This window comes from Martes martes, assembly GCF_963455335.1.
Source record: "Martes martes genome assembly, chromosome: 13".
In the NCBI taxonomy this organism is placed as follows: domain Eukaryota; kingdom Metazoa; phylum Chordata; class Mammalia; order Carnivora; family Mustelidae; genus Martes; species Martes martes.
In genome coordinates, this window is record NC_137901.1 from 83,489,741 (window position 1) to 83,512,350 (window position 22,610).

Genomic DNA, 22,610 nt, shown 5'->3' on the forward strand with positions numbered 1-22,610 from the left:
CAACAAACCCTGGAAAAGACGGCATCTGATTTCCAGAATCACCACATTATGTTACTTAAAATGTCTAGTTTCCAACCAAAAAAATTAGGAAACATGCAAAGAAACAGGAAAGTATGGACCAAACATAGGGAGGGAAAGCACTCAATAGAAACTATCCTTGAGAAAGCCCAGATAAAAACTTGAAATCAGCTAGTATAAATATGTTCAGGGGCGCCTGGGTGGCTCAGTGGGTTAAAGCCTCTGCCTTCGGCTCAGGTCATGATCCCAGGGTCCTGGGATCTAGCCCTTCGTCGGGCTCTCTGCTCAGCAGGGAGCCTGCCTCCCTTCCTCTCTCTCTGCCTGCCTCTCTGCCTGCTTGTCATCTCTGTCAAATAAATAAATAAAATCTTTAAAAAAAAAATATGTTCAAAGAACTAAAGGAAACTGTACTTTATAAATTAAAAGAAAACATGAGGATGTTGTCTCACCAAATAGAGTATCACAAAAATCTATACATAAATGTTCATAGCAGCATTCATAATAGCCAAACGCCCATAAATTTTTTAATGGATAAACAAAATGTACTCTAGCCATACAATGGAATATTTTGACAATAAAGAGTTGGTTGACACTCACCACAATATGGATAAACCTTGAAGGCATTATGCAAAGTAAAAGAAACCAGAGGCAAAAACCACATATTACATGATTCCATCTATATTAAACATCCAAAAGTGGCAAATCCATAAAAATAGAAAATAGATTAGTGGATGCTGAGAGCTGAAGGGAGGGGAAATAATGGGGAGTGACTGGTAATAGATACAGGGTTTCTTTCTGGGGTGCTGAAAATGTTCTGGAATTAGTGTTGGTAGTTGGATAATATGTGCATATACCAAAAACCTGCCCACTCTAAAAGGGTGAATTGAATGGTCTGTGAATCATACCTCAATAAAGCTGGGGTTTTTAAATACATATTTAATTTAATTTAAAAACTGAAGCAATAAGTAAATAGTTTCTTTTTAGGAAAGTTTGACATAGTTGACCAAGAATCAACTTCCTTAGCCCTTAGTCCTGTCACCACATTAAAAACAAGAAATAGTGAGGGATGCCTGGGTGACTCAGTCAGTTAGGTGTCTGCATTCAGCTCAGGTCATGATCTCAGGGTCCTGGGACTGAGTCTAGCATTGGGCTCCCTGCTCAGCGGGGAGCCTGCTTCTCCCTCTGCCTGCTGCTCCCCCTGCTTGTGTGCTTTACTCTCGTACTCTTTCTCTGACAAATAAATAAGTAAAATCTTTAAAAAAAAAAAAAAAAAGAAAAAAAAGAAAGAAAGAAAGAAATAGAGAGTTCAGGGGTGCCTGGCTGGTTCAGTTGATGGAGCTTGTGACTCTTCACCTCAGGGTTGTAAGTCTGAGCCCCATACTATGTGTAAAGATTACTCAAAAATAAAATCTAGGGAGGGAAAAAGGAAGGAAAGAAAAGAAGGAAAGAAGGAAGGAAGGAAGAAAGAGAGAAAGAGTTCAATTCTCCTATCCTTGATGCAGGAACTCCAAAAAGAAGGCAAGTACAGTATCAGGCCAGACTGTGACAACCCCAAGGAGGAGCCAAGACCATCACTTCAGAAACAGGGAGACTGAGGTCAACCCCAGCCAAAACAGATCAGGTGGTACAGGGCAAAAGGTGATACTCTGAGGCATGACTTAATCTGCCAGCAATAGACTGGAAAGAAATAATTTAATAAAGTTCTGAAATGATGAAACAATTGTAATAAATATTGTTCTGAAAGCATATAAGCCTGTGCCTGAACAAAGAAAATCTGACTTCGGAAGTGATGTCTGTCTTCCTCCAGCAGAAGAATCACCCAAAGAGGACATTTTGCCAGACCTGTGATTCAAGCGGGACTTTACCTGACAGCGGATCATGACGTGGGTCACTTTCGACTTGCCATCATTGCTCTCCCCTTTGTCGTCACCAGTTCGGACAGAAAGAACAAAATCTCCGGGGTGACTCTGGCTCTCTCGTACCAGAAAGCTACCGTGTTTTCCTTTCTCCGTTAGTAATTTCTCTGCTTCTTTCCCAGAGAGGTGTCCGTGAAACCACCTAAATTTTTTCAAATGAAAATCAATTGAGTTCTGCCACAGTTCACAGTATTCTTTCACAAAACTGCCATATATAGCCAGCTTTCCTAAACACAATTAAAAAACAGACCCATTCCTCCAAGAGACTGGCCAATCCCATGCGGGACAATTTGCATCCCGAGCAGGCAGGAAAAATGAGAAAGATGTTAAGAATAACCATTAAATTTCAAATGAGCCCACAGTCATTTGTAAACAAATGCCCTCAATCTTTCCTATTTTCTTTTAAATCTCCCATTTTTTAAAAAATGTACTTTGTGGGGCACCTGGATGGCTCAGAGGGTTGAACCTCTGCCTTCGGCTTGGGTCATGGTCTCAGGGTCCTGAGATTGAGCCCCGCATCAGGCTCTCTGCTCAGCAGGGAGCCTGCTTCCGGCCCCCACTGTGTGCCTGTCTGCCTACTTGTGATCTCTCTCTCTGTGTCAGATAAATAAATAAAATCTTTTTTTAAAAAAGTACTTTGTGTTTTCTCCATGCCCTACTCCAAAAGGACCAATTATTTAATCATAGCCATTTAAAGAACTTAAGATGGGGGTGCCTGGGTGACACAGTCAGTTAAGCATCTGCCTTCAGCTTGGGTCATGATCTGGGGATCCTGGGACTGGGCCCCACATTGGGCTCCCTGCTCAGTGGGGAGTCTGCTTCTGCCCCTCCCGACTCCCCCAACCCTCCCACCCTCACTCATGCTCTCTCTCTCTCAAGGAAATAAATAAAATCTTTTTAAAAAATTAAAATAGAAAGTCATGATAGAGACAAAAAAATCATTTGAATGTTTGCCCTTGCTTTAGTATGTGAACACTACATAAAAAAGGATTTTCACTATAAATTAATTTAAGCATTCCAAATTTCTTAAACATTTCCAACCAATACTTCAATAGCCTCCAAGATTGTTGTCAATATCTTTGGACTATATACTGGGTTATCATTCCAAGCTCTAAAGCATGTAACATCTAGAGAAAGGGTGAGGGAATTTGCTAAAAATGTGAATTCCCATGCCTCCTAACCAGAGATAGCAATACACTAGTTTGAAAGGAGCCCAGCAATCAGCATTTTTACCCAGTACTCCAGAGTCCTGATGTGGGCCATGAGAGGACAGACTCTGAGACGACATTACTCTAACATACCAATAAAAACATTCTGGGGCACCTGGGTGGTTCAGACTTTAAGCTTCTGCCTTCGGCTCAGGTCATGATCCCAGCGTCCTGGGATCGAGCCCCACATCGGGCTCCCTGCTTGGTGGGAAGCCTGCTTCTCCCTCTCCCGCTTCCCCTGCTTGTGTTCCCTCTCTCACTATCTCTCTCTCTCTCTTACTCTGTCAAATAAATAAATAAAATCTTTAAAAAAAAAAAAAAAAGGTACTATAAAAAACATTTTAGCGGGGCACCTGGCTGGCTCAGTCGGAAGAACCTGAGACTCTTGAACTCGGGGTCATGAGTTCGAGCCCCATGCTGGGGTTGGGGTAGAATTTAATAAATAAACAAACAACAAACTTTTTTTAAAAATCTTAACATAGTTGTATGACTAATGTGGCTTTTCCCCCCAGGACCTTGGTGAGAGAGCAAGCACAATCATGGCAGATAGCACTAATGGCTCATCGCTAGAAGAATATACTTTGAGTTATTTTTCATCTACACTCAACTGAACAAAGTAAAATTTAGAAATAAACTGAGTTGGCCAACAGCCTTTTGCTTGAAGCTGGGGAAACAAAAGATCTGCCTAGAACAGCACTGACATAAAGGGGCACGCTGAAGAAAGCTGTCTGGAGATATAAAATACACAAACCTAACAAAGAGACCCTGAATGTGTACTGAGTCAGACAGGAGACTGGGAATGTCGAAAACCAATAAAATCAATAAAAATAAGTCAAGTCCTGGCTTTCATCAGCTTGGTTCCTATAAAAGGGGAAGAAGCCCTCCGAAATCATTTAGCTCCCTCTAGGCAAGGTCATTCTCCCACATTTGTGGACACAACAGAACAGAACTGGTGAAAAACCCTCTGAGCTCTGCTTTTCGGCTGCTGAGCTTAAGCTGACATCTGTTGGTGGCACCGCTGCATAGCTGGCAGGGAGCGAGCACAGGCACTGCGGCTGTTTTGGCACCTCCCTTAGCAGCTGTTTTGCTCTCAGAGCTCTCAGAGATGATCAGCTCAAGTTCAGTCATCTTAAAATGACGGCACGCACCAAGTATATACAGGAATTGTCTGAGAGCCCTGCGAAACTAATAAGGAACACTGATCGAAGCTTTTACAGAAAGGGGCACTCAGAAAATAATCTGATCCTGTGGTTCTTGCTTCAGTAAAACTGAACTTTAGTTACAAAGATGACTGCTTGGGAAACAGATAAAGCCAAGGCCCCACAATGCATTTGTAGAACACCTACGGCATCGAAGAGATGCACCACAGTCACTGACCTTTCAGAGGTAGGATCTGCACAGTTCAGAGGATATTTAAGCTCAATAACGTCTCCATTCTTCTCTTTTAATTGCCCGTGATGTTCCATATAATACTGGACCAACTCAGCCAAAGTGGCAAACTTCTCTCCTCCGTACAGGTCATAGTAGTCACCAGTGTTCTGAATCTTGATGTGGGTGACGGCGCCATTTCTTCTACAAGAGTCCATTAGGGGGAAAACAAAAACCAATAAAGAGCCATACTAGTATAAATGGATGTCATATTCAGTATCAGATTCCGCCTAAACCTTGAAACATACCCAAGAAGCCAGTTTATACTTTTCCTCTAATAAATGTGGTGAGTGAAAACCACACGGTCAACCATTTCAACACCAAGGGGCTTTGTTTCTTGGCTCCTTTCCCTTCTACAACTTCTATTTTGGAAGTCTAACCTATCAAATTGCATATATTAAGTGACAATAATTTTCTCATCAGTAATTAATAGAGACACATATATTAAACATCAATCTATCTTCTAATCCAATAAATCCACTATAAGTATTTTGCCCCCCCACCAATGAAACTGTATAGTTACCCAAGGACTGGTATGAGAATATTCATTGCAGCTTTATGTGGAATAGAAAAATCCTGGAAACTCAAACATTTATCACCAAAATGGATAAATAGTTGCATACTCACACCAAAAAACATTATACAGCAATTAAAGAAAAAAAAACACTAAAACATACAACTACAGGGATAAATCTCAAAAAACATTACATTAAGAGAAAGAAGCCAAGGGGTGCCTAGGTGGCTCAGTGGGTTAAAGCCTCTGCCTTCGGCTCGGGTCGTGGTCTCGGGGTCCTGGGATCGAGCCCCACACCGGGCTCTCTGCTCAGCAGGGAGCCTGCTTCCTCCTCTCTCTCTGTCTGCCTCTCTGCCTACTTGTGATCGCTCTCTCTGTCAAATAAATAAATAAAATCTTTTAAAATGAAAAAAAAAAAAAAGAGAGAGAGAGAGAGAAAGAAGCCAAGGGTGGCTAACTGGCACAGTCAGGGGAGCATGTGACTCTTGGTCCTGGGGTTGTGAGTTCAAGGCCCACATTGGGTGTAAAGATTACTTAAAAATAATATCTTTAAAAGAGAGAGAGAGAGAAAGAAGACAGGCACAAATGAATACGTGCTGTATGACTTCATTTGTCAATGAACTTGCAGAATAAGCAAAACTAGTCTATAGGGTTAGAGAATAGTGGTAGCTACTTAGAAGGAGGGAAATTAGAAAGGGGAACAAAGGAATCTTCTAGGGTGATGAAAATATTCTGACTATGGTGTTGGTTACATAAATAAATACATTTGTCAAAATTCATGTCACTGTACACTTAAGATACTGTATATAATCGTACCTTAAATCGCACCTTAAATAATCAGACTTTAATCGTACCTTAAAAACACAGACAACTGACAGTTTCCAGCACGAGATGGCTAAAATGTTTTCCCATTGAGGTGACAAAACATTGATCAAAAGTTTCTAAAACTTGGTATTTTAGGGGCACGTGGGTAGCTCAGTCATTAAGCATCTACCTTTAGGTCGGGTCACGGTCCCATGGTTCTGGGATTGAGCCCCGCATCGGGGTCTCTGCTCAGAGGGAAGCCTGCTTCTCCCTCTTCCACTTCCCTAGATTGTGTTCCCTCTCTGTCTCTCCGTCAAATAAATAAATAAAATCTTAAAAGAAAACTTAAATAAATAAAACTTGGTATTTTAGTTAGCCTAGGCAGCTTGTGATTTCTATTCAGTTTTCTGAACAAATGAATACATCACAAGGACACTCATTATTACCAAGGGGCCAGGCACTTCCAAAATGATAACCATTGACCTTATGAGCTTTTAGTCTGATCCTGAAGCATTACTGATGAAGCCTCTGGAAAATATAAACACATTTCTACCAAATAAAAAAAGAACATGGGGGGGGCACCTGGGTGGCTCAGTGGGTTAAAGCCTCTGCTTTTGGCTCGGGTCGTGATCACAGGGTCCTGGGATCGAGCCCCACATCAGGCTCTCTGCTCTGCAGGGAGCCTGCTTCCTCCTTTCTCTGCCTGCCTCTCTGCCTACTTGTGATCTTTGTCTGTTGAATAAATAAATAAAATCTTTAAAAAAAAAAAAAAAAAGAACATGGGAACTAAAGAAAATAAGGAAAACCATCCCAAAATGTTCCTGACAATACCTACTTCCAATTATTGGTGACAGCCTTCTCCAGTGGGTAAAAAGGGTCCTTCCGGTCACCCTCACCTTCGGGTCAACTATATCTGACTCTACTTTAACATCTGAACTTCCCATTTCTAGCCTTTACTTGACGCCATAACACAAAGAAAGATATTTCAGGTATGAACGACATTAATACACAGCCACACAGATGGAGCTCAAAAACATAATCGTGCATGAAAGAAGCACAGCATAGAATGATATGCTCAGGATGTACCATTTATGAAAATTTAAGCACAACACACAGTAATACTATATATTATTTAAGATACAGACATACCCACACACATATATATGTGTTATATTTTATTATTGTGAAGATACTATTTCCAGGTAATGTTACTTATTATATTACAAACATACATACATACATATATATATATATTTTTTTTTAAATGAAGTATAATAAACTCATGAGACTAGCTGCCAATGGCACAAAAGGAAGAACAGGATCAAGGATGGTGAGTAAAGGGAAATTCTGTTTTATTTTATATTCTATAGAATATTTTCTATATATTCTATAGAATATTTAAAATATTCTATTTTATATTCTATTTTGAAGGGAAAATGGCCATAAATACAACATGAGTGATTATACCTAACTTTATGTATTTTTCTGTATTTTTTTCCTCAAGATTATAAAGGAAGAGTGGGAGGAGGAGAAAAAGAGGGAGGGGGAATCTTCCTTGATGAACTGAATATAAGGTAACATAATGATCAATTTTTAAGCATGGGCACATAACATAAAGGTTAGATTGCACAGAACCACAACAATAAACACATCATACACGCACGCATACATGCATGCATACACGCACTCACGGAGGCACGCAGACATCTGTAACAGCGGCTACACACAGACAAAGAAACAGAAAAAGTGAAAGTCGGCCGCGTTGCACAACTGTCAAAAGCAGTGGTTCTAAGTTCACAAAAAAGATATACAAATGGTCTTTAAATGCATTAAAGGATGCTCACCTTCAATCCTGAGAGAAATAAAAATTAAAATTCGCAAAGACACCATTTCTCATCTATCAAGCTAATGAAAAGGAAAAACCTGACCACACTCAAATGGTGACGCTGTGGAGAAATGGGGCCCCCCGTGTATGACTGGTGGGAGTGCAAGACGGTGCAATCACTACAGAGAAGAATCTGAAAAAGCAATGCTGCCTGTGCATTTACTGTCTCCCCCAATCACCTCCCTCCCAGGAATTCACTCCAAAGGCAGCTTTTCAAAAGCACAGAACATACGCAAAATGTGATCCCATTCCCTGTAGCCGTATTGGTCGCTGTTAAATATTAGAAAAAACTAAACTCCCATCTGTAGGGAAATTGTATACCTTTATACACTATTCAGTTGACTATGAAGATGAGAAAGATTACTAAAAGATTTCTGTAAGTGAAAAAAGTAAACTATAGGGAAAGATAGTATTCTACTTCATGTGTACAAAGAAACAAAAGGATAAACTAGAAATTAAGGGAAATGATGATCTACAGGGATGGATGGAAATGGTGCAAGGCATAGATAAGAGTGGGATTTCTCAAAAAAAAATGGGATTTCTCAGAAAATACCTTTTTATACAGTTTTATTTTTAAATCTTGTAAATGTTTCACATATTCAAAACATACAATTTAATCCACAAAGATCAGAAAAAAATGAATACCTGAAAAACACTGAATACAAATAGAAATCTCGCTTTGTAATTAACTCACAACTACACAGAAAACTAATTCCAGGGGTGCCTGGGTGGCTCAGTGGGTTAAGCCTCTGCCTACTTGTGATCTCTCTCTCTCTCTGTCAAATGGATGAATAAAATCTTAAAAAAAAAAAAAAACAAAAAACCTAATTCCAGTACCTTTAGAGCAGTGCTATTCGTTTTAGTGGGATATATTCTAAGAACAAGAAAGACTCTGACAAAATCATGAAATTCACTTAACAGGTTCATAGTTAGAAATGACAGGGGCGCCTGGGTGGCTCAGTAGGTTAACGCCTCTGCCTTCGGCTCAGGTCATGATCCCAGGGTCCTGGGATTGAGTCCCATCGGGCTCTCTGCTCAACAGGGAGTCTGCTTCCCCTCTCTCTCTGCCTGCCTCTGTGCCGCCTTGTGATCTCTGTCAAATTAAAAAAAAAAAAAAATCTTAAAAAAAAAAAAAAGAAATGGGGCACCTGGGTGGCTCAGGGTTGGTTAAGCCTCTGCCTTCAGCTCAGGTCATGATCTCAGGGTCCTGGGACCGAGCCCTCCATCGGGCTCTCTGTTCAGCAGGGGGCCTGCTTCCCCCCCGCCCTTCTCTGCCTGCCTCTCTGCCTACTTGTGATCTCTGTCTGTGTGTCTAATAAATAAATAAAATCTTTTTTAAAAAAAAGAAATGACAAAAAAAAAAAGAAATGACAGTGGTATAGTAATTCTGGAACAATTTTTGTATTATAGAATGGCCAAGTGAGTTTGCTGCATCTGGAAGCAGGGTTCCCCATACAAGAGAAGGGAAACACAAATATGGAATAGGAAAAGGTGAGAAAGTTGCATTGAACTGGAACTATCAGTAAGAACACTTGGTCTGAAATATATAAATATTTATTTCCCAGCTCTGTCTACTGTGAGGGCTGAGAAGCAATAAACACACCTAGCTTCTAAATCTTGGTTCCTGAACACCATTTCCCACTGAAAGACTCAAGGCTCTTGAGAGAAACAAAATGATTCCAGGCTTGGGGCGGCGGGGGGGGAAACTACAAAAATAGCCTGAAACATCTCACAGAACCAGAAGGCAAGGATGTACTCAAAGATCACTGGAGAAATGTCAAAAGGATACAGGAACCATGCCACCCAAATGTGGGGCAACTAGAACATCAAATTAATAATGAGGGGCGCCTGGGTGTGTCAGTAGTTAAGCATCTGCCTTTGGCTCAGGTCATGATCTCGTGATCTCAAGGTCCTGGGATCCAGTGTCCACTGGCTCCTTGCTCAGCAGGGAGTCTGCTTCTCCTTCTTTCTCTCCCCACCTGACCCCCTCTCCTGCTCGTGTTCTCTCTTTCAAATAAATAAATAAAATCTTTAAAAAAAAAAAAAAGAAAGAAAGAAAGAAAAAAAAGAAATAACAGAATTAGAAAAATAATTTTTCAGGTGCCATAAAATGATTTATTCAGACAAACTTCATCAAAGAATGCTAAAAACACGAAGTGGAAAAATGCTGGGGAAGAAGATACAAACTATCATCCATCAGACCACTTAATAATTACAAAAAGAAAAAGGCGCCTTTGTAATGAAAAAATCTGGCAAGCACCTGAATCCAGCGGTTAAACCGAATACCATCAAAGGATGGGCCAAACAGGCACCCTGTGCTTCCTCCTGTGAAAATAACAGGGTGGTCCGGCATCACCTCTGGAGTGTGCTTGCCCAAAATGTTTCATATGAATGTGAAAATGAGGAAACAATCAGCGAATTGAGATTGGAGGACAACCCAAGAAATGACCGGCCTGACTCCCCAAAAAGCTAAAAGATGGGGATAAGAAGAAAAGGTCAGGAGAGAGACAGAGACTAGAAACATAAAAATTAAATGCAATGAATGATCTTTGACGAGATTCTCCTGAATCTAGTCTGGGGGCAGGGGAGGGGTGAAGGGTAGAGAGACTCAACTGCTTCTAAAGCCATAATTGAAATAATAAGGGAAGTCTGAATACAGATGGTATATTATATATTTGACAATATTATTAAAGCAAGGTTAAAATGTATTACTCTTAATGATTCTGTAGCTGTCCAGAATGCCCTTGTTTCTCCGCCGTACACACTTTAGTATTTAAAGGTGCAAAAAAGGGCACCTGGTGGGCTTAGTCAGTAGAGCATGCAGACTCTTGATCTCGGTGTTGTGAGTTCGAGCCCCACGCTGGGTGTGGAGAGTACTTAAAAATAAAATCTCTAAAAAAGCTTTTTTAATAAAATAAAATAAAGATAAAAATAAATATCCTGATTATCTGCAATTTATTTTCAAAAGGTTCAGGGGGGAAAAATATACACACAAACATACTCAGAAAGAGCAAACATGACAAAACGCTGGCCGGTGAAGAGAATGTGCGTGTCCACTATATTCACCTTTCAACTTTTCTGCAGGTCAGACATTTTTCAAAAAAAAAAAAAAAGTTGAGGAAAAAGGGGGAAAAAAAATCACACCAATTCTCTAGCCCTGGTTCTGCCACTGACAAGCTGTGAGAGTAGCTAACTAACTTAACCTCTGTGCCTCGGCTTACTCATCTGCAAAATGAAGGTAATTGTGGAACTTATTCCCAAGCTGTCGGGAAAATTAAATACAATGATATGTGCCGAGTGCGTGGTGCAATGGCCTGGTACATATGTCAAGTCCTCAGTCACATCTGCTATCAGCAGCAGCATCATTATCATATGCTCTCCAACCAAACTCTTACAGCTCAAATATCACACAGCTTTAAGTTAGAAGCCTGTGCTGAGGTAAATCCTTAGGACTGAAAGATCCATTCCTTGTACTGAAACACAAGGGTGCCTGGGTAGCTCAGCTGGTTAAGCCTCTGCCTTCGGCTCAGGTCATGATCCCGGGGTCCTGGGATCGAGCCCCGCATCAGGCTCCCTGCTCAGCAAGAAGTCTGCTTCTTCCTCTCCCCCTCCCCCTTGCTCATGCTCTCACACGCATGCGCTCTCTCAAATAAATAAGTAAAATCTTAAAAAAGAAGAAGAACACAAGTAAAAGCCAAGGACAGGGGTTCCTCAAAAAACTAACCTAACCCAAAAAGATATTTCCCAAGTCCCGAAGGGGATCCTAAATAAACCGACCAGTTTATCCATCCCTCTATTGTGGGACACTGAGTTGTTTTTAGTTTGTTTTAAAGTTTTTTGAACAGTATGACCAGCATCCTGTTACATGTCTCTAAGAGCAAGTGTGACAGAATTTTTCTAGAGACTGACCTTCTCTTATGTACTTATTCCCTTTCCTCTAGATTATTCGAGGAGCTGTAACTCTACTGCTTTATGAATCTGCTTTTATTATTTTTTCTAATTAAGAAGTAAGTAAATTATGTTGGCCATTAAAAGGAATAATTAGATCTATATGTACCAGCAGAGAACTCAAAAACTTTAAAAAGGAAGTTGCAGAATAGCAGATATATTACAAGACCATGTATGTGAATTCTAAAAACACACAAACCAACTTTATATTGTTCACAATAGCGCCAAGACAGTACAACTATAAAAACACATTCAGGAAGGATATATGCCAACCTCTCGATGGTGGTTTCCTCTGGGGAAAGAGGGAGGAGAACGGGACTGGGCAGGGGAACAAAAGGGACCACAACTTCCTCAGTGATGTTAATTACTTGAAAAAGAAAACTGATCTGAAGTAACTCTTAGAAAGCAATTTTCCCAAAAAGAAATCAACAGAAGGAAAAGGAAAAATGCAGGCCAGCAGGTTCAGGACGACTAGAACCAGGATGGAGCACTGTGTGGCTTAAGGACTTGCAACACTCTGTCCACCTCACCCTCAGGGGTTTCCTCAAGGGAGAAGAAATGCCCACGATGACACCCCTTTTGCCGCATTCCCACGTGCCCACTCTCAGGAGGCCACGCCTGAGCCTCGCAAGTGGGCTTGAGACGCATCTGACACGTAGACCAGGCCTCACCACAGGCCCGCAGGCAGGCCTTCAAACTCTCAATGAGGAAAGCAAGTTGTCCTGGGGGGGTTCAACATTTCCCACCGGAAAAACCCTTGCAGCGCCCTCTTTTTCTTCCAACTTACCTGACAGAAAGGGTGAAGTCTCCAGGGTTGCTTTTACTGGGCCTCGCCAAAAAACTGCCATCAACGCCTCTTGTCAACAGCAGGTTTTCGGCCTCCACGCCAGTGATGTTTGGGTGAAACCATCTTGAGTGAGAGAAAAATAGAGCAATGAAAACCAAAATTCTCCGGAAAGCACTACTTTCCACACCATGACAGCTAAAATGCCCATGAGTAGAGCAGCTAATAAAAATATAAAATAGGACCTTCCCTTCCTCTTACCCCTCTTCTCCTTAATCACCGCCCCCCCGCCTTGACTTCCTCTTGGAAGGAGCCTGGGATCCTGCTAGCGTAGTCAGTGGGGCCAGGGGCATGGTCAGTGGGACTGGGGATGGGGGTATGGGTATGAAGCCGAGCCCAACGCCCTGAAAAATAGTCCATATGGTCAGGAGATTGAACACATGGAGTAGAATTAAACAAGTAAAGAAAGAAACTAGTGAATAAATAAACATATTAAGGATAATGAGAGCCAGGTTTCTCACTATTAGAGAGAGGATGCAAATATGGAAAGGGGAAAACCAGAATAAACCAGATTAGAATTGGAGGCAATGTAAACTCTAGTTTTTAATACACATATAGAGATGGCTACAGAAATACAGATGTATGGTTCTGTGTACGTCTATGTGCTTTTGTGCAGGCAGATGCATACGTATCTTCCTAGTTCTCTCTTCCAAAAGGGCTTGGAAGCAATGATACCCCAGAAGCCATCAGCATAACCAGCCCCGTTATCATGATTTCTAAATACCATTCTCCAACAAAAGGAACTGGGTTCCTTGGAGAAAGAGCTGATTCCAGGTCTGGGGCACTAAAAAAGTAAGATGAGCTTGGCATACCTTACCATGCCACAGTGCCCTGCTCAGCGGGGAGCCTGCTTCTCCCTCCCCCTCTGCCACTCCCCCTGCTAGAGCTCTGGCTCTCTCTCTCTCAAATAAACAAATAAAATCTTAAACAAAAAATACATGGGAACAAAGGGAAAGCTCTTTGCAATAGAATCACAAAGAATAACATATAAGCAGTATAGAATATATAATATTCTATATATATATATAATATAATATATAAGCAGTATAGAAGGTATAGAAGGATTAGAAAATCACCATTTGGTAACCAGCACACGAATGATTCAGGCAAGAATCATCAGAGAACACTAAAACTGGTGGGTGAACATTTCAGGAAGGATGGTATTTACAACAACTCAAAGAACCTCCCTACAAAATGCTTATTAATTAACAAATAATGAATATTCATGAAGCTCACAATGGAGAAGTTTGACAGACTCTATCTTAACCAGTTGATGAAAGTTAACACCACCGGTTATGGATTAAACTGGCATCATGTGCCTCCTGACAACACACACTGAGAAGAACACGTGCCATTTCTGTGCTATTCCTGCCAAAAATGCATTACCTAATCGAATTAGGAGGAACATCGGACAAACCCCAAGTGCATGACATTCTACAAACTCACTGGCACATACTCCTCAAAAATGTCAAAACTGTGAAGGGGGAGGGGACAGACAAGAAAGAACTTTCCAGATTACAGGCCAGAAATAGGACACAAGAATACACTGCATGGTTCTTTCTGGGCGTATCACTGACCAGGGGGAGGCAGAAATTTGATGATAATACTATTATAATGTAAATTTCCTGATTTGACAAGCATACTGTTAACTATGTCTGTGTCTCTGTTTTTAGGAAATACATACTGAAGTATTTTAGAATAACAAGACATCTTATCTGGTACTTACTCTCAAATGGTTCAGAGTGAAGTTATAGATACAGTGTGTGTATATATATATATATATGGGGGGAGGCAAATGTGGTACAATGTTAGCTGCTAAATCTGGGTTAAAAGTGCACTGAAGTTGTATTATTCTTACAACATTTGTATAAATTTGAAATTATTTCAAAACAAAAAGTGGGGTTTTTTTTTATTTTTTTAATGTTTTTTATTTATTTATTTGACAGAGCGAGATCACAAGTAGGAAGAGAGGCAGGCAGAGAGAGAGAGGAGGAAGCAGGCTCCCTGCCGAGCAGAGAGCCCGATGCGGGGCTCGATCCCAGGACCCTGAGATAATGATCTGAGCCGAAGGCAGAGGCTTAACCCACTGAGCCACCCAGGCGCCCCAGAATAAAAAGTTTTTAAAAACACACAAATAGGGACGCCTGGATGGCTCAGTGGGTTAAAGCCTCTGCCTTCAGCTCAGGTCATGATCCCAGGGTTCTGGGATCGAGCCCGGCATCGGGCTCTCTGCTCAGTAGGGAGCCTGCTTCCCCCTCTCTCTCTGCTTCCCTCTCTGCCTGCTTGTGATCTCTGTCAAATAAATAAATAAAATCTTTTTTTTTTTTTAAAGATTTTATTTATTTATTTGACAGACAGAGATCACAAGCAGGCAGAGAGGCAGGCAGAGAGAGAGAGGAGGCAGCAGGCTCCCCGCTGAGCAGAGAGCCCGATGCGGGGCTCGATCCCAGGACCCTGGGATCATGACCCGAACCGAAGGCAGAGGCTTTAACCCACTGAGCCATCCAGGCGCCCCAAATAAATAAAATCTTAAAAGAAAAAAAAAAAAAAAAAAACCAGGGTGCCTGGGTGGCTCGGTCAGTTGAGCCGCTGCCTTTAGCTCAGGTCATGGTCCCGGGGTCCTGGGATCGAGTTCCGCATCGGGCTCTCTGGCGGCGGGAAGCCTGCTTCTCTCTCTCTCTGCCTGCCTCTGCCTACTTGTGACCTCTGTCTGTCAAATAAATAAATAAATCTTTAAAAAAAAAAACCCACAAATAACGAAGTCCACCATGAATGCCATCCACTTCAGAGAATTCCTCTCTAGTTCCCAGCAAGATTTCCTTCATGGATTCCGAAAGTCACCAAGATTTGTGGTAAAAAGAGTAATTTCTGAAGTCAAATTATCTGACCTTTATAGGCTAATTCAATACTCCAGGGAACGTACATCATTATTAAACGTAGAGTCCTGGCACTGATAATCAAATGAACTTTCAAGAGACTTCTCTACAAATATTGGCCCAATTACAGTGTGTTAGGACAGTGAAGGAGAAAGAAGGGAAGAGGGAAAAGCTGTCGTAAATCATGCATTAAGGGCACTGAGAGTTCTGCAGCCTTGTGGTTAGGGCTCCACTCACCCAGACCCAGGTGCACATCTGAGCTCTACCGCTTACTAGCTCATGACCTGGGCAAGTTCTTTCCTCCTTGGACTCAGCATCCTCAAAAAGCCAAGGATTGATCTTTTTTTTTTTTTTTTGCAATGGTAATTCTTATGTTCCATTCAAGAATAAACTGAGAATCCATACAGTATGATATCATTCAGCCATCATAAGTAACAAATTACTGGGGGCACCTGGATGGCTCAGTTGGTTGAACAATAGACTCTTGGTTTTGGATCGGGTCAGAATCTTGGGGTCGTGGGATCGAGCCCCACATTGGGCTCCATACTCAACGCAGTGTCTGCCTGAGCGATTCTCTCTCTCCCTCTCCTTCTGCCCGTCCCCTTGCTTGTATTTTTTCTCTCTCAAATAAATAAATAAGCAAAATAGTTTTAAAACAAAAAGGTAATGAAGTACTGATAAATGCTACAATTTGGATAAACCTCAGAAATATTAGGCTAAAGGAAAGAAACCAGACACAAGAGGCCACATGTTCTGATTCCACTGATGTGAAGTCCAGAATAAGCAAATTCATAGATAGAAAATAGATTAGTGCTTGCTTTGAGAAGGTGGATAGCTAATAGGTACAGGGTTTCTTTTGGAGGTGATGGGAATGTCCTAAGATTATAGTGCAGTATGTGAATATACTAAAAACCACTGAGCTGTGTCCTTTAAATACATATGGTATATGAATTATATCTCATGAAAGCTATTTTAAAAAAAAGAATAGGGGCTGGGCAAAAAATAAAATAAATAAAAAATGAAAATTAAAAAAGAATAAACTGGGATAATAAAAAAGAGGGCTTACTAAATTCACTCATGCCACAAACAGCGGATACCCAACACAGGCTATGAGGACCACATGCCAGTTATCAGAATAACCCTGCCCTCAAGAAGGTTTCTTTGCAATGGAGAGATTTAAAAAAAAAAAAAAAAAGGTAACTAAATAAAATGTCACATGATGATAACTGCTACAAGAGGAATAAAGTAATGGGGCACCTTGGTGTCTCAGTCAGTTGAGCACCCAACCCTTGACTCTTGGTTTCAGCTCAGGTCATGATGTCAGAGTCGTAAGATCAAGATCAGAAACCAGGCTACCTGCTCGGTGGGGAAACTGCTAGAGATTCTCTCTTTCTCCCTCTCTGCCCCTCTGCTCCTCCCCCAACTCATGCACACTCACTAACAAATTAATAAATTAAATCCTAAAAAAAAAAAAAAAAAGTGTGGCACCTGGGTGGCTCAGTCACTTGGGCATCTGCCTTCATCTTGGGTTGTGATCCCGGAGTCCTGGGATCAAGCCCGTATCAGGCTCCCAACTTGGCAAGGAATCTGCTTCCTCTGCCCTCTGCCCCTCTCCCCTGCTCATGCTCTCTCACACACTCTCTCTGTCAAATAAAATAAATAAAATCTTTTTAAAAATTAAAAAAAAAAAAAAAGAGGGATAAAGCAGCGAGAGAGGCTGCTTAATACAGGCTACATGGAGGGAAGGCGGGGCTCAGTGATAGGGTAACATCTAACAAGACGTCAAAGAAGCAAGACAGCAACATGCCTGTTTATAGGAGAGGGACATACCAGGCAGTGAGCAGACAGTATATGACATGTATGCGAGAGGCCAGTGTGGTTGGGGCAAAATGGGCAAGGGATAGAAAGGCAGAGGAGGCCAGTGAGGTAATGAAAAGCTAGAAGATGTAGGGCCTTGGAGACACTATAAAAACTTCAACCTTTATTTTTTGTGAAATGGTTAAGGACTGGAAGGTTTAGGCAGAGGAGCAACACAATCTGACTTACATTTTTAAATCACCTTTCAAACTACTGCACAGGGGAAACACACAAGTCAGTTAAGAAAGCCACTGTGATAAACAATCCAGATAAGAAATGATGGTAAAAGGACCAAGGTGGCAGCTGTGGGAGGAGTGATCAAAGTCCAACTAGGAATATCTTCAGGGTAGCCAAGAGGATTTCCTAAAGGATTATACAGGGAATGGGAAAGAAAGAAAGAAGAACACTCCTAGGTTTGGAGTCTAGTCAACTAGAAGGTTGGAAACATGGAAAGGGGGGCACCTGGGTGGCTCAGCGGGTTAAGCCTCTGCCTTCAGCTCAGGTCATGATCTCGGGGTCCTGGGATCGAGCCCCACATCAGGCTCTCTGCTCAGCGGGGAGCCTGCTTCCCCCTCTCTCTCTGCCTGCCTCTCTGCCTACTTGTGATCTCTGTCTGTCAAATAAATAAATAAAACCTTTAAAAAAAAAAAAAAAACTCTAGCAGCTAAAAAAAAAAAAAAAACATGGAATGGGTAGGGGGAGCAAAATCAAGGGTTAGATTTGGTATGTGTTAAGTTCGAGATGCTTAGTTGTCCAAGTGTTGGTGCACACTAAGCACTAAATGTTAGGTACTATTATTGACAATCATAAAAATAAACGTAAGGTTGTTCTGACAAGGAATAATCTATCAACATTCCTGCTGTTTACATTAACTGAAATTCATTTTATTTTTACTTTTTCCTATACCATCTCACTAGTGTTTTAGGGGGAATCTAAACATCATTCTGATTGGCCTTGAGAAAAATCTCAAGGGCTACAGCTAGACAGCCCTCGTTCATATCCCAGCTATGTGAACATGGACTAGTGATTTCACTTCCCTGTTAACTCAACCAGAAAACGGACATAGTAACAAACGCATGGGTGCAAACTCACTATTGCTTCCATGAGCACACACAAGTGGAATCCTCCTGATCTGTACACCCCAATATTTTTCACTTACTACAACTTGAAGATCCTTCTGTAGCAGTACATTCTTTTTAATGGCTACACAATATTCCATCGTATGAATATACTCCCAAGAATTTAATCCCCATTATAGGACATTTATAGTTTGCCTAGGTTTTATTATTGCAAATAATGCAGCAGAGGGGCACAGCAGAGTGGCTCAGTCGGTTAAGCATCCGACTCTTGGTTTTGGCTCAGGTCATGATCTCAGGGTTGTAAGACTGCGCCTCACACTGGGCTCTGTGATCAGTGGGGAGTGGGCTTGGATTCCTGCCCTCTGCCTCTCCCCCAGTGCGTTCGCTTTCTCTAAAATAAATAAATCTTTAAAAAAAAAAAAAAAAGACAAGGGGAGCAGGTGCTGGACCCGAGCAGAGCTGGTGCAGGAGGCACAGGCTGGCTTGGCAAGCAGAAACCATGTCACCGTTCGGGAAACTGTTTGGAGCAGGAGCGGGTAAGACCAGCAAGGGCGGCCTGACCCCTTGGGATGCCATCCAGCGGCTGTGGGACATGTTGGAGATGCCAAGTAAGAGGCAGGAGTTTCTGGAGATGAAGTTGGAGCAGGAGCTGACCGCCACCAAGAAGCCCGGCACAGAAAGAAGCCCTCGGGGCCTCCAGGCACCGAAGCGAAGGAAGAGGTATGGAAAGCAGCTGGCACAGATCGATGGCACACTATCCACCATCGAGTTTCAGCAGGAGGCCCTGGAGAACGCCAGAACCAACAACGAGGTGCTCAAGAACATGGGCTCTGCTGCTAAGGCCATGAAGGCTGCCCACAACAACACGGCCATCAACAAAATTGATGAGTTAAGGCAGGACATTGCTGACCAGCAAGAACTTGCACAGGAGCTTTCAACAGCTATTTCAAAACCTGTAGGATTTGGAGAAGAGTTTGATGAGGATGAGCTCATGGCAGAATTAGAAGAATTAGAACAGGAAGAACTAGACAAAAGAATTTGCTGGAAATCAGTGGACCCGCAACAGTCCCTCTATCAAATGTTCCCTCTATAACCTTACCATCAAAACCCAGCAAGAAGAAGGAAGAGTAAGAGGATGACATGAAGGAATTGGAGAACTGGGCTGGATCCATTTAACTGGTCCAGTGTAGTCCAGACAGACTCTGGTGGGCTGTGCAGTGGAGAGGTGCGTGGGGGCAGGGAGTGGGGGCAGGACATGTGCAGGCAGGTTCCATCACTCCTGAAACTCCCTCCAAAGCAGTAGGGCTGCATCACTGCTCACTCCCCGCATAGCATGCTCTGCACCCAGCGGGACGGGGAGGGGGGCAGGGGTGGAGGGTGGGGTGGGAGGTGCCTGCTGTTTATAATGTTGAATTTCTGCAAAATAAACTGTATTTGCAAATCCAAAAAAAAAAAAAAATCAATACAGCAGAAGACATCCTTTACAATCATTATTATACACTTTTTCAAGTACATCCGTAAATTAGATTTTCAGAAAATTGCTTTGGCAAGTTTGCCTTTCACTTTGACAAATCTCCCCAGCGGCACTCAAAAGAAGGTACCAGTTTCGACTCCCATAAATTGAGTGTGAAAGCCCCTGTTTTCTCTCACTTTTGCCAATACTGCATATATTACCAAATTTTTTCATCTTGGTCGATCTGATTCATGGAAAAAAGTACCATTCTAGTTTGCATTTCTGTGTGACACTAAGCACTTTTTTATGTTTTCAGAGCCCCTTTTTCTTCCTTTTCTGTGAGTTGTCAGTTTCTCATTGTTCGCTTTCTCTTGCATTTTTTTTTCTTCTTACTGATTTACAGGAGCCCTTGGTATAACCAGAAAATGATTCTTTATTATATGCAAATTCTTTATTATATGGCAAATATTCATCTTAGCTTTTTGCACTTTTCACTGTCGGTGGTATTCTTTTTCCACAGAAATTCACCTTGGCATGGTTAAATTTATCGGGTTTTTTTCCTTTATGATTTTGGGGTTTCTCACTATGCTTAGAAAAACTTAATTCATAGCACTGTTGTGAGACACAAATAAGTTAATACACATAAAATGCTTAGCACAGAACCAGCCCTTAAGAGTTTCACCTTTGGAACTAGGAATTTAGTTTTTAGGCAGAAAAAAATACTTACAATAAAGGCACAGATTTTCACAGGACCCTGCAAGGTGTGGCCCCAACCTGATTCTCTCTCTCTCTCTCTCTCTTTTTTGTTTAAGATTTATTTATTTATGAGAGAGAGAGAGAGAGAAAGAGATTGAGCATGAGAGGGGAGAGGGAGAGGGAGAAGTAGAGAGAATCTTAAGCAGACTCCCAAATGACCACATAGCCACAACCCCGAGATCATGATCTCAACCAAAATCAAGAGTCAGATGCTTAACGGACTGAGCCACCCAAGTGCCCTCCAACCTGACTCTCTTATTCTGGTGACTTCTCTGTTTTCTTCAAATATGCCCCATGTGGCCTTTGCACGTGCTTTTCTTCAGACGCTCCCATCTCACCTTTTCACAGTACCCTGAGGGTCCCCTCAGTGATATCAACACGAAATCTAATCACACATTCCTCCAAATACCAGGTTAAAGACTTGACTGGCAGCTCCCAAGAGAGAGAACCTGTCTGCTACCGTACCTTGTGTACCTCCAGCTCCACACAAAGGGGTTAACACATGATTCCTTAAATATTTGTGGTTAGAAAGGAAGGACAAAAGCAGCCGTTGTGGGAAAGTAGGGACGCCTGTCAGGACTCTCCCACATCCACAGTTCCCCATTGATATAGGTCATAGGTGGTGTCACAAGAGGCTGTCAGAAGAGAAGTGTCAGCTGGCAAAGGCTCTCTTCAGACCTGCCCCACTAGCTCTTCAAAAAAAAAAAAAAAAATTATTTCTAGTACACAATTTTTATCTAATTTGTAGCGCTAAGGTGGTTATCTTCCCTTATCTGTATGCTGTTACAATTTTAATAGAATTTCCAAAGCAGAGGCACTTGGGTAGCTCAGTCGGTTGAGTGTCTGCCTTCAGCTCAGGTCATGATCTCAGGGTCCTGGGATCTGAGCCCTTGGGTCAGGGTCTCTGCTCAGCAGAGAGTGTGTTCCTCCCTCTCCCTCTGGCCCTCCCTCCTCTCCTGTGTGTGTGTGCACACATGCTCTCTAAAATAAATAAATAACATCTTAAGAAAAAAAAGAATTTCCTTAGGCACAGGTCCAGGACACCTTGTGTATAAGGCAAAAACATGTCCCAAAGCCTCCCAAAGCATTTGAAAACCCTAAATTTGATATCTTAACCATACCAGGAGGGAAAGAACTCTTGGTCTGCTTCTCTTTATCTCTGTGTCTCTGTTACCACTCTTGTACCTTTACAGTACTTCACCCAGCTTTGTTGTGTGCCCCTCATCTGTAAATGTGCAGGTGTTCATAACCATGGTAACAAATACATATTAAAAAACAAATGAGATGCTTGGGTGGCTCAGTCGGTTAAGCACTTGACTCCTGATTGCATCTCAGGTCATGATCTCCGTGTCGTGAGATCCAGCCCCATAATGGGCTCCGCACTGGGTGCGGAACCTGCTTAAGACTCTCTCTCCCTTGGGGCACCTGGGTGGCTCAGTCTTTAAGCGTCTGTCTTCAGCTCAGGTCATGATCCCAAGATCCTGGGATCGAGCCCCACATCAGGCTCCCTGCTCCATGGGAAGTCTGCTTCTCCCTCTCCCACTTCCCCTGTTTGTGTTTCCTCTCTTGCTGTCTCTCTCTCTGTCAAATAAATAAATAAATAAATAAACATCTCTGTCAAATAAATAAATAAAATCTTAATTAAAAAAAAAAAAGAGGCGCCTGGGTGGCTCAGTGGGTTAAAACCTCTGCCTTCAGCTCAGGTCATGATATCAGGGTTCTGGGATCGAGCCCCACATCGGGCTCTCTGCTCAGTGGGGAGCCTGCTACCTCCTCTCTCTGCCTGCTTCTCTGCCTGCTTGTGATCTCTGTCTGTCAAATAAATAAAATCTTGAAAAAAAAAGAAAAGAAAAAGATCCTCTCTCCCTCTCTCCCTGCCCCTCCCCCACCTTGCACTATCTCTAAAACAAAACAGGGGCTCAGGGTTCTTTCTATAGGACAAGCTAAATAAAGTAGACCAAATTGTGCACCCCCATAAACAAATCCCATTTAAAGCAATGAAATTTTATATTTAATCGAGACAT

General features: G+C 42.0%; 1 protein-coding gene and 1 pseudogene across 2 annotated transcripts in view; one reads left to right on the forward strand and one right to left on the reverse strand.

Moving 5' to 3' along the window:
• PTPN11 (protein tyrosine phosphatase non-receptor type 11) overlaps window positions 1-22,610 on the reverse strand; it is an 80,560-nt gene that overhangs the window by 45,858 nt on the left and 12,092 nt on the right. Inside the window, exons 2-4 of the mRNA XM_080821919.1 lie at window positions 12,509-12,631; window positions 4,520-4,714; window positions 1,884-2,076 (exon numbers count right to left, since the gene is read on the reverse strand). Of these exons, the coding sequence (XP_080678045.1) occupies window positions 1,884-2,076; window positions 4,520-4,714; window positions 12,509-12,631 (511 nt within the window). The remainder of the gene's footprint in view (window positions 1-1,883; window positions 2,077-4,519; window positions 4,715-12,508; window positions 12,632-22,610) is intronic.
• On the forward strand, window positions 18,877-19,553 carry LOC308354158 (charged multivesicular body protein 4b-like; annotated as a pseudogene). Its single transcript has one exon. The product of its transcript is annotated as a charged multivesicular body protein 4b-like (transcript).